Source organism: Hippocampus guttulatus, chromosome 12, assembly GCF_054856545.1.
Source record: "Hippocampus guttulatus isolate MCC_2025c chromosome 12, RoL_Hgut_1.0, whole genome shotgun sequence".
NCBI classification, from domain to species: Eukaryota; Metazoa; Chordata; class Actinopteri; order Syngnathiformes; family Syngnathidae; genus Hippocampus; species Hippocampus guttulatus.
Genome location: NC_141272.1, coordinates 20,438,702 through 20,451,881, shown reverse-complemented (window position 1 = coordinate 20,451,881; position 13,180 = coordinate 20,438,702). Strand labels below are relative to the sequence as shown.

The 13,180-nt window shown below is 43.0% G+C and overlaps 1 protein-coding gene across 3 annotated transcripts in view; it reads right to left on the bottom strand.

Annotated features, from left to right (window-relative positions):
• Nucleotides 1-13,180, bottom strand: part of brip1 (BRCA1 interacting helicase 1) — a 75,451-nt gene that overhangs the window by 35,404 nt on the left and 26,867 nt on the right. For all 3 annotated transcript variants that reach the window (XR_015102477.1, XM_086125576.1, XM_086125575.1), the window contains exons 7-10: nt 6,706-6,927; nt 6,322-6,521; nt 6,079-6,211; nt 3,337-3,491 (exon numbers count right to left, since the gene is read on the bottom strand). Coding sequence is in view for 2 of the 3 variants with exons in the window: in XM_086125576.1 (XP_085981702.1) it covers nt 3,337-3,491; nt 6,079-6,211; nt 6,322-6,521; nt 6,706-6,927 (710 nt within the window). In the remaining variant the exon portion in view is untranslated. The remainder of the gene's footprint in view (nt 1-3,336; nt 3,492-6,078; nt 6,212-6,321; nt 6,522-6,705; nt 6,928-13,180) is intronic.

Sequence of the window (13,180 nt, the reverse complement as noted above, 5' to 3'; positions counted from 1 at the left end):
TGGGCTACTGGAACAAAGCGGAGATGGGCGAGATGCGATAACATGGCTCTGTTGGAATGCTACTACTCAAGCAACCCTAGTCAGAGGGGTTGCATGCAGAGAATGTGGGCTAAATGGTTACTTCGAAACCCACAGTCACGGTTGACCACGAAACAACTAGTAGCTCAGTGTTCAATAAACAGGGCAATAAACAGCTATGCTCTGCCAGTGATCAGATACCCTGCAGGAATAATAAGGTGGCCAAAGGAAGAGATTCAGACCACGGACGTTAAGACCCGAAAGCTCCTAACCAGGCATGGAGGGTTCCATCCCAAATCCAGCACCCTGAGACTGTACGCAAGCCGAAAGGAAGGAGGCCGGGGACTAGTGAGTGTGAGAGCCACTATCCAGGATGAAACATCCAAGCTCCATGAATACATCAAGGAGAAGGCTCCAACGGATGACGTACTCAGAGAATGTCTCAGACAATGGGGAACAGAAGATGAGGCGCTGGAAGAGGGACCATCATGGGAGGACAAGCCCCTACACGGGATGTACCACCGGACCATAACTGAAGTGGCCGATCTCAAGAAGTCCTATCAGTGGCTAGAGAGGGCTGACCTGAAGGACAGCACAGAGGCACTCATCCTAGCTGCTCAGTAGCAGGCCCTGAGCACCAGAGCCATTGAGGCCCAGATATACCACACCAGACAAGACCCAAGGTGTAGGTTGTGCAAAGAGGCACCTGAGACGATCCAACACATAACTGCAGGGTGTAAGATGCTGGCAGGTAAAGCCTACATGGAATGCCATAACCAGGTGGCTGGGATAGTCTACCGAAACATCTGTGCGGAGTATGGACTGGAAACCCCAAGGTCAAAATGGGAAACACCTCCGAAGGTGGTGGAGAATGACCGAGCGAAGATCCTGTGGGACTTCCAGATCCAGACTGACAAGATGGTAATGGCGAACCAACCAGATATCGTGATCATAGATAAAGGGCAGAGGAAAGCCCTTGTAGTGGATGTAGCGGTCCCAAGTGATGGAAACATCAGAAAGAAGGAACACGAGAAACTCGAGAAATACCAAGGGCTCAGAGAGGAGCTGGAGAGAGCCTGGAAGGTAAAGGTGACAGTCGTGCCTGTGGTGGTCGGAGCACTCGGGGCAGTGACCCCCAAACTAGATGAGTGGTTGCAACAGATCCCGGGAACAACATCGGACATCTCAGTCCAGAAATGTGCAGTGCTGGGAACAGCAAGGATACTGCGCAGAACCCTCAAGCTTCCTGGCCTCTGGTAGAGGACCCGAGCTGAATGAGGGACGGACACCACCCGAGGGGGGGTGAGACGAGAATTTTTTTTATTATATATACAGTGTATGTGTGTGCGCACACACACACACACCTGGCCGATGACGCATGAATTCATGAATTAGTTTACACAAAACACTATTCAAATACTCAACATTCAATGATTAATCTTCCTTTGGTGGCTTCCGTTCTCGCTGAAATTTCGAAATCTCTGCGATATGGCGAGGCCATGAGAATGCGAGGCAAGGGTATTACTGTTGTGGCGACGCCACTCGAGCTAAGCGCGCCTCTGCAGTAGATAGTCTGCTGTGTTTGTCAGAGATGAAAGTTGACTTTTCTGAAAATTCCGGAATATATATATACTGTGTATATATATATATATATATATATATATATATATATATATATATATATATATATATATATACTGTATATGTATGTACACACACACACACACACACGCACGCACACACCTGGCCGATCACGCATGAATTAGTTTGCACAAAACGCTATTCAAATACTCGACATTCAATGATTAATCTTCCTTTTGTGTGCACACGTGCACCCTTTGTGGCTTCCGTTCTTGCCGAAATTTCGAAATCTCCGAGATGGCGAGGCCATGAGAATGCGAGGCGAGGGTATTACTGTTGTCGCGACGCCACTCAAGCTAAGCGAGCCTCAGCAGTAGATAGTCCGCCGCTCTCTGCTGTGCGTGCTTCAGCGCGAACATGTACGCAAGCGCGTCTTTTGATTTCAACCAATCACCGCCGACGCAATGACGTCACACACCCGACGTCACACACCCGACGTCACACACACGGCAACAGCTAAGCTAAGCTAGCCGAGATGACACTCGAAGTCGGACGGACACGTTTTCTGCCAATCTGTGTGTTTCCCTTTTTGTCCAAATATATTTTTTACGACAACTGTCTTGTCCACGGTGTCTTTTATTCGTTCCACTGGGGTTTAGCAAGTGTGTTTATAAAGAGACGAAAACCTCTTTACTGTTACTAGTGTTAGTGTCTCAACATGGCTACGCTCGTGAAAGCAAAACAACGAACTCAAACGCGTCTTTGTTCAATGTTGTCAACTAATATCCGGATTAATTTGAGGCAATTTTTCCTCAATTCTCCGGAGAGATTTTCATAAAAATTTGAAAAACCCGGAATTCCGGGAAAATCCGGAGGACTTTCATCTCTGGTTTGTGTAATAACGACACAAGACATGATGGCGTTTGACTAATGCTTTAGTAGAACGAATGGCAACTCGCAACAACAGTAGCAAGCGCACCTCGCCTCTTGGGTTGTATCATCTCAACTAGAACAGGGTGGGGGGGGGGGGGGGGGGGGTGAATAGTCCCCAAACACGCTGCTCTCTGCTGTGCGTGCGTCAGCGCGAACATGTACGCAAGCGCGTCTTTTGATTTCAACCAATCAGCGCCGACGCAACCAACGTCACACACGACGACAGCTCAGCTAAGCTAGCCGAGACGACACTCGAAGTCGGACGGACACGTTTTTCTGCCAATCTGTGTGTTTCCCTTTTTGTCCAAATATATATTTTACGACAACAACTGTCTTGTCCACGGCGTTCCACTGGGGTTTAGCAAGTGTGTTTATAAAAAGACGAAAATCTCTTTACTGTTACTAGTGTTAGTGCCTCAACATGGCTACGCTCGTGAAAGCAAAACAACGAACTCAAACGCGTGTTCGTTCAATATTGTCAACTAATATTGAATGAACGAAATTTTCATTAAAATTTGAAAATCCGGAATCCCGGGAAAATCCGGAGGACTTTCATCTCTGAAATATACAGTACATTTACACCATTTACATGCATCTTTGGCATTCAGTCTACATGACAGTATTCAGTTCTGGGAAATGGTGCCACCAAAAGTCAACAAAGTAACACCAATGTAAGTAAGGACAGGCAGTACATAAAATGGAAAGACGGATGCAGTTTGTCAGCAACAATAGTAATCAGTATAAATCTGTACAATACATTATTTTCAAATAACATAGACTTTTATGTTTTTGTTTGACACATACCTGCAGTTGTCTCTGAAGAGGAAGTCAAGAACCATGAAGAGTCCTTTGAGGATGCTGGATGTTGATGAGCTTATGGTTGGGACCAGCATCATGTCATCTTTCCCATTTACAAAGCCCACAGTCTCTTCCTTTTCCAGCACTGCAGCCAGATTCTGCTGCAATATGTGAGACATAAATGTTAATAAAACTGTGAATCATGTGATTTTACTGATACAAAATTTAGAAAAAAAATTAACAAAATCTCTCTCTCTCTCTATTTATATCTGTATATATACACACACGCACGCACGCACGCACACACACATACATATGGCAAACAGTGCGTTGCAACAGCTTTTCGTGAAAATACACAAACATCGAGTGGTTACATATGTGATCAAATTTTCGTTGAAACATTAAACCGGGGCTGTTTTGATTAAAAAAAAAAAATCGAGAGGGTGCTAGTGAGCCCATTTCTTTTTAACTGAAGTTTAAAGTAAATGCAAAGTGGCAAACTTCCTGGTAGGTTTAGCATATGGCTCCAATAGGCTTTTTTTTTTCAAGGTCTTGGCCTGTTTCATATACCACCAAAGTAAAACGTAGAACCAGGGCCGCTTTGTTGAAAATGTCTATGGGAGCTGGTGTGCCATTTTTTTCAGAATTCCAAAATAAACAAATAAAATATTGGAGATTTTGCCAGACCAGGTATGTGTACAAACTTTCATGAGTTTTCATGCATGTTTAGAACTCTAAAAATTAGCGTTTTCTTGGAGACCCGTACGCTGCCACGGCATTTTGCGAAAACAAATTTTGTGTTTGAACATCACGCAGGCCTTAACATTCTACCAGACAAATATGATTTGATCTAATTATCTCACGAGGAGAAAAATTGTCAAAGAACAAAACAGATTTCCAGGAGACAGTCAGTGGCACTACCACAACAATACAATAAAATGTATCTTTATTTATCTAGCGCTTTCACAACACTTCCGGCTGTATCAAAGTGCTTTCCAGAAGAGTTAACATAAAATAACAAAATACTATAATATAACCCAACACAGCAGTCATGCAATCATAACCAATATTCCTGCATACACCTTGTTGTATGAAGTGGTTATAGATGAAAGAGGAGAAAATCAAAGTACAGACGCTCCCCGACTTACGAACATTCGAGTTACGAACAACGGTACATACGAACATTTTTGCGGGTATGTCGAAAAATGTTCGGACAGAGATGCTGTAAGTTAGATTTTGTATTGCGCGCCTTTTTCCGAGTAGTGCTTCTTTCCGCCGCTAATACCGACGTGAGGCGCTGTGAGAGGAGGAGGAGGAGGAGGAAATGCCTGTCCCCATGAAGAAATTCGAGATGGAACTCTTGGCCGAGGGGTTTTCGCTCATAGATAAAGCCATCACACTCTTCGAGCAGCAAGACCCGAATATTGAACGTTGCACAAAGGTTGCAAATCAAATGAATGATGCCATACAGTGCTACTGCATCATTTATGATGAGAAAAAGAAGAAAACTGTGCAATTGTCGTTAGATCGCTTCTTTTGGCCAGTTTCTACGACACCCTCCAAGGAAGATACTCGCCAACCCTCATCTTCTTCTCCTGGACCCTCAACTTCTTCCTTCATTGATGTTACGGAGGAGGAAGTAACTCTTGAAGCCCATTCCAGCGACGACGCAGACCCTCTCGGCCCCATGATATAAAATCCTCCTCTTCCTTCTCCTCCCCCTCCATCATCTCTTTAAGCCTTCGAGTACATCTTCCAAAAGTAAGTTAAACTTCATTTTATTATACTTATATAAACCTTAAACATCCTTATATAAACCTTAAACATACAGTACATTCCATACAAAATATAGCACTGAAGCAACTTACGAACGAATTCACCTTACGAACGATCGTTCGGAACGTACCTCGTTTGTAAGTTGGGGAGCGTCTGTATCCTTTCACCGGTGGATCAGAGACGTCATGCTATAAGCATGCATTGTGTCCCACAGGTGTGCTACAAGCTAAGTTTGAAAGTAAACAAGAAGCTGTAACGTCCACTGAAGAAAAAAGAGATCTGGTCACTTCTCCTGTCCCATGTAAATTCGCTTCAATTCTAAGTGCCGACTCTCAGTTCCAAATACGCATTTGCTCTTCACACCGACGCTCCTCTCGACTCATCCTCAGCTCCAGACGACATCCATTCAGCTGCACCAAGGCAGACTGTCCAACAGCGCTGACATCTCCACTGAACAAAACAACCATCCACGCTCACACTCACACCTAGGGACAATTGAGAGTGTTCCATTAACTTCCCACGCATGTTTTTGGAATGAATTGGAACCCACTAAAGCTGCTTTCCCCATGACTCGACACTAGATAAGTGGAAGAAAATTGATGAAGTATGTTATGGCAAAACAATCAGCCTTAGTGTGTACACCACATTATCTCAGTTGCTTATTTTTGAGAATAATTATGCATTCTTCGATCATTGCTTTTTCACTAAATTATACATTTTTTTGGAATTGATATTATTTCCGTGATTATTAAAATTTTCAGGGTTTTCTTTAAGACACCCTCCACTCCCCTACATTAATGACTGTGTACCTACACCCAGGCACACAGTCATAATCAAAGATTTATGTTTGTTTGTTTATTTATGTGTTGTATTTGTTATTGCTGCACGATATAAAAATATTGAACAAATTTACATTCTCTAAAAAATTCAACAACTAGAACTGTTAAACAGCCATAGTTTCCAATAACATACCTTCAGCATCCGGAACGTGTCAGGAGTGATACCCAGGTTGTGAAAAATGCTCAGTATTTCCTTTCCAGTCCAAACTTTACATGCATCTTCATATCCCCTATCAGACATGAGGCTTTGGCTCTCCTGGATCCAGCTATATGGACAGTAATGCATCACAATTCAGAAAAAAATGTGGTGAAGGCCATTATACAGGTTTAAAAATAAAGAGGAAAAAAAAAGAAATTACAACGAAATGTCACTCACTTGAGTAAACTACAGCAAAAATCTCTTAGAGGCTCATGTTTCAACCGCCGGATGTTGCTGTTGACCATGCCGTCAAAGTCGTCCCTGCACATCAGCAAATTATTGTAGTCTAACATGAAGCTGGCACTTTCTCGAGCACAGTCCTCAATATTATGGGCTTCATCCAGAACCAAGATGTGGCCTGCAAGATCAATCTCCATCTGGTTGAAAAGTAAAGACTGGATAAGGGATGGCCAAACATTGACTGTCAACTGCTGCTTCTATTACCTGTCTTTGATTCCCAATAAAATGTTGCTATTTTAATTATTTCCCACATGCATTAAATATTGTGTAATACAGTAGCAACAACATAAGTTCCTATCCATGACTTCTGAATTGACTCACACAATCTCTGATCACTGGATCTAACAGGTAGTTATACGGACAGAAGATGATGCTGGAGCCTTGCATGAGTTCACGAGCAGCATAGTATGAACATGAACGAAGCCGTTTGCCCAAGGAGACCAGGTCCTCAATGTCCCAAGCTTGGTGAATTCCATGGACCAACTGCAGAGTGTTCTGGTTGCCCATTTTCTGTACTGCATGGAAGTAAGGACATGATCTTCCCTAAAATAGAAAAACAATTTTGTGATATGGATACTGCTGTAAAATAGATTTACATTTTATATACCGTAAATTCCGGATTACAAGCCATGACTTTTTTTCCACACTTTCAACACTGGGGCGTGTAATATGAAGTGGCTTTTTTATTTTTTTTTCCATCGCGGGAAAAACATGGACCAATAAAATGGATGAGTAGTTCACTGAGGTCCAATGAGATTGTATGACTAATCACAACTTCCGCTCTTTTCACCACAGCGGGAAAAATGAGTTACCCAGCAACAGTCGACCAATAAAATGAATGAGTAGTACACAGGCGTCCAATGAAATTGTAAGATTACCGGTAATCACAACTTCCGTATTTCAGTCTTTCTTCTAACCCTGATCAACATGGAGAATACCAGACGAAAAGCATATGATGCAGCTTTTAAACTAAAAGCGATCACTCTGGCAGTTAAAGAAGGAAATCGAGCTGCTGCCCGTAATCTTGGCATAGACGAGTCGATGGTGCGAAGGTGGAGGCTACGGCAAAAAGAACTGAGCCAGTGCAAAAAGACAACCAAAGCTTTCAGAGGTAACCATAGCAGATGGCCTGAGCTTGAAAACTTTCTGGAGGACTGGGTTCACACTCAAAGAGCAGGCGGCCGCGGTGTTTCCACTGTACAAATCAGACTGAAGGCTAAAGCTATCGCTACCGAGATGAACATTGAAGGATTTAAAGGTGGGCCGTCGTGGTGTTATCGATTCATGAAACGGAAAAGCTTGTCTATTAGGGCACGCACAACGTTGTGTCAGCAGCTCCCTCCCAATTACGAGGACAAACTTGCTTCGTTACGCACATTCACACAAACAAAGATAGCGAGGAATTCCATCAGCCCAGATGAAATAATAAATATGGACGAAGTCCCTCTGACATTTGATTTTCCTCTCACGTGGACTGTAAATAAAAAAGGTGACTCCTCCGTCATACTGAAAACAAGCGGCCACGAGAGAACACATTTTACCTGTGTGTTGAGCTGCGCAGCATCGGGCCTAAAGCTTCCACCGATTATCATTTTTAAGCGGCTGACAATGCCAAAGGAAAAATTCCCCAAGGAAATCGCTGTGAAAGTCAATCACAAAGGTTGGATGTCCGAGAGCCTAATGAAGGAATGGCTCACAGAGTGCTACTCCAAGCGACCGTGGGAATTTTTTCGCAAAAAAAAAGCATTGCTCGTTATGGACAGCATGAGGGCCAATATAACCGATTCTGTGAAAGCTGCCATCAAGAGCACAAACTCAATTCCAGCTGTGATTCCTGGAGGTACCACTAAATATCTACAGCCACTGGATATCAGTGTGAACCGGGCATTTAAGGTGGCACTGCGCGAAGTGTGGGAGACTTGGATGACAGCCGGGGAGAAATCCTTCACCAAAACAGGACGCATGCGCAAAGCATCTTTAACTCAAGTCTGCCAGTGGATTTTACGTGCGTGGAGCCGTGTCAAAACATCAACCATCACCAATGGGTTCCGAAAGGCTGGGCTGCTGCGTGAGGAAGAAGACGCTGCGCACTCGAGCGACATCGAAAAAGAGGAGACTGTGGGCCCAGTGAGTGATGAGATCCTGAGGCTGTTTAATTCAGACAGTGAATTGGAGGACTTTGATGGTTTTAGTGCGCAGGAGAGTGATGAAGTGGATGAGTGACATTTTCTATAGGATGCGGTATGTGGTATATGTTATAAGAAGTTACGTTATTAAGTTATACGTGTTAGAAGAAACTTGAATACTGTCTATGAATTGTTGATTTTAAAAAAAAGCTTCAGCAACCCATATCATACAATGCAGTTGTGTGCTATATTTCAGGGTAGCCGGACGTATTTATTTATGCTAAGAGGATTGAATAAAAAAGTTTAAAACATCTTCACCTGTCATACCTTTCTGCGGAAATATCTGAAAAATAACTTTGGGGTTTTTGTAAGAAATTGACGTGAATTAGTTCCCTTTTTTTTTAAATTAAAAACGAGAGGACTCGTGGAACCCAGCAGCCCATTATAAATATAGAAGTTGTGTTTAAACATATTTCACTCTGCGTTGGTGTTGTGTCGTACTTTACGGGGAGCCCAGCGGATGGACATTTCGGACCTGAGCAAGGCTCAGTCCAATAAGATTCCGCACGCGGTCTCTGCGTGCACCTGTTTTATTCCCAGAGCGCGAAGGTATGTATGTGCATGTCACGTGCGTGTCCCAAGTATGTGAAGGTATGTAAAAGCTTGTGGCCCGTGTGTGTCCCAAGTAGAACTAAGATCTTGAGCCCGAGCCCGCGTCATCATTGCTTTGGGTTTGGTCGGGCTTCTCTCTCGTGCTGACTTTTTAAAAAAAATAAATATATGTTTTTAAAAATGTATACTAAAACGATGTGCGGATACTAAACTAACAAATAGTTGTTTTAAAATAAATAATTTGGATAAAACAGAGCTGGCGCTGCAATCTAATTGTGATTTAACTACGGCGCAGACGTCCAGAAGGCTTGTTCATGTTGGACATTTAGTGTATAATACATTCATTCAATCTCTTATGTGTTTCAGCGTAATTTCGTTGTGCAAATGCATTTAGCATGCTCATAAAATAATGGAGATTATTTTAACCTTAAGAAATCTTGCGTTTTTTTTCTGCGGGGGTTGAGCGGGGGACCGCGTCAACCGCCTCACCCGGAGGCGCTCCACGGCGGCAGGGACGCAGAAGCTAACCCCCGCCTACTCATTGGCCAGCGGTTTATAGTATGGTGCGGCGCATATAATGACAATATAGATTTTTCTTCATTAATGTGAGCATGCGGCTGTTAATCAGGTGCGGTCTGTAGCCCGGAATTTACGGTATATATACTGTATATATATATTATATATATATATATATATTAGAGCTGTCAAACTATTAAAATATTTAATCTAATTAAAAATGCAACTGTCATAATTAACTCAAATTCACTAAAAATTAATCGCGATTACTCACGTATTTTTTATTGTTTCTGAATTTCCTTTTATATTTTTTGTCCTATTTTTCCCCATTTTAATGCTCTCATCAACATGGAATCATTGATCGGTTTTCTATGTGCAAAATGCAAATATTTACTGAAACAACAATTTCGATTTTCAATTTTACATGAACATTTTACACTTGGCGCAGTTATTCACACATAATCTTTCACACAATATTACTGTCCATCAACAACAGTGAAAAAAATATTTTGTCACGCAACAGCTGCTTTAACAGCTCTTTTTATGGAATCAAAACAGAGCAATATAACATTATAAAGTGCACATCTAAGGTAAACTAGTACTCGGCCTATAGTGGATTTAAGCCATGGTTGCATACTTGGTTTTTCTCAAGTTTGCTTTGAACACAGCAGTCAGGCAATGTTGATTCTGTTGGTCCTTCTTGCGCGGAAGTCTCTCGACGGTTTTGTGTCGACATCATTTCGGATGACTACACTTGGTTCGATGACAACACTGGAGACGTTTTATTTTCGCTAGGCCGCTATCACTGCACCGCTGAACTTTCATTGGCATGTCACCGCCTCAGCGCACCGTCACTGTCAGACGAACACAGAGAAGCTCCACCCGCTTTATGTATATGGACAAGGAATACTGTAACCTTCCACACAAAATAGTTCCAAACAAGTAACAATCGCGTCAGTGGCAAACATCGTATTCGACAGGCTGCCTGCTCTTTCTTCACCAGAGGCTCATCAACCTAGTCTCTTATTTCTCTCCCGAAACAGTGTCTTCTCCCGCTTGGTATACCTTAGCTTTCTCCGCTACGTACAATCTCGATGCACAGCTTGTAATGGAGGCTCTCGCTGGCAATCCGTAGTGGAGTGTTTGGTGCAATGCGAATGATTTCAGTTTGAGTCGAGCTGTGGACAGTGTTGACAGGCTTGCATGCAGTAGCCGTACATTTAGCTATGGCTTCAGCAAATTTGTTCTTTGTCGCGTTATCCATTTTCTTCGCTTTGAAATGATCCATAGCTGTCTGTCTGAGACAAGGGGGCAGAGTACTCACATCAGCTGTGTGCTTGGCCATTAAGTGGTATTTCAGACTCGATGTGCTATGATGATAGCTCAGTTTTCCACTGCGAAACATACAGGTAACTTTGGTCTTGTCAGTGGAGCAATCTGACAGCTTTTTAAAAGTAAACTTTCCATTCATAAACTCTTTAAGTATCCGTTTTCGGTGTCTCGCGCTGCCGTGGCTGGCAAAACAAGTGTGCGTGGACCTATGCAGCGCGCTTGTTGTTTTGTTTCTGGTTTATTTATAGAGCAACGTAACATCCGCTGTGACGTGTGCCGCGTTAATCACGCGAGAAAAAAATTAATCCCGTTAAAATTCATTTAAATGAATGCCAATAAAAACACTGACAGCTCTAATATATATATATATATTCCTCCATCCATCCATCCATTTTCCGAACCGCTTGATCCTCACGAGGGCCACGGGGGTTGCTGGAGCCTATCCCAGCTGTCTTCGGGCAGTAGGCGGCGGGGACACCCTGAATCAGTTACCAGCCAATCACAGGGCACACAGAGACGAACAATCATCCACGCCCACACTCACACCTAGGGACAATTGAGAGTGTCCAATCAGCCTGCCATGCATGTTTCTGGAATGTGGTAGGAAACCGGAGCACTCTGAGAAAACCCATGCAGGCCCAGGGAGAACATGGAAACTTCACACAGGGAGGCCGGAGCTGGAATCGAACCCGGTACCTCTGCACTGTGAAGCCGACGTGCTAACCACTGGACTACCGGGCCACCCCTATATATATATATATATATATATATATATATATACACACACACACACACACACACACACACATATACACACACACACACGCAGTGGTCAACTGCCTTACAGTGCACAGGTACAGGGTTCAATTTCCGCACCAGACTTCCTGTGTGGAGATTGTATTGTCTCCCCATGCCTGAGTGGATTTTCTCCGGGTACTCCCACATTCCAAAAAACATGTACAGTAGGTTGAATGAACATTCATAAATTTTCCTTGGTGAGATTGTGAGTGCGAATGGTTGTTTGTCTATATCCTCCTGACTACCAGTTGTACAAATTTGTCCTGTGTAGTGGAATTTCAAAAATTTCTTTTGGAGTAGTCCAATTACTTCACATAGATTGGGAAATTTCAAAATAAATGTGATTGGACAATTTTTTTTCCCCTGGTAGTCAGGAGGCTATGTGCTTTGAGATTGGCTGGCAACCAGTTCAGGGTGTACCCCGCCTGCTGCCGGAACACATATCGCGTGAACCCTAGCTATAACAGGGCTTCGCTGTTTCAAAGATTATTTTTGTGCTTTTTTTTCTGCAGTGCATGGTGTTCTGCATCCTGCTTGGCTGAGAAACTATCGACTGATGTCAACCGTCTCGTCGCCTCATCTCCATTCAGCTTGCCAAATTTACATTTGCAACAAAAACAGGTGTTGATCTTTGTTTCATTCGATAGTGTAGTATTGTATTGTATAATAATTGTAAAATAAATAAAGAAAAAAAGGTATCAGTAACTGTTGTGATTCTAAGTGCATGGTAATGTTAAAATAAATACATGATGGTGAAATGACAATGACTCCACATTTATTTAGGTTATTGTGCCCCCTGCTGTTATTTCTAAGGGTTGCGCAGGAATTGGTTCATGTGGATTATTAGGAGTTAGGTCAATTTGAGTAAAGGATCGAAAGCGTGAGGTGCATATGGCAAGACTTTCTATGTCTTCTAATTACTCCAAAATTCCAGTTTGGAAGGCAAAACAGGATCTGGACATGACTAATGTGTGTTTTATGTTGTGGAGATGCATGTAGGTATGTTGTACAGTGTAATTGTATGTTTTTGTCATTTTTGAGAGAGGGAGAAAGAGAGGAGAGAAAAGAGGGGGGGGGGGGGGGTTATGGGACTTGTAGCAGCAGCAGCCGCACGTCTCTCTTCGCCTCCCCCTCATAAATACCGATTAATTGTCTTATCATGAACACATCGGCTGCACGGGGATAACTGGCCAGGGGCTAGCTGGAGGCTAACGGCGGCTACACTGTCAGAGCGTCAATTGAGAGCCACCTTCTACGCCACCAACACAAGTCTCCTCGCCTCTCCCAGAAGGCAATGCTGATGAATGTTAATTACTGTAAAAGGTTTCATAGTTAAAGATTTAAGTAAGTATGTGTACTGCTGGAGTCGTTGTGTCAAATATGTAAAGTATAATTACCGTTTACATATTTTA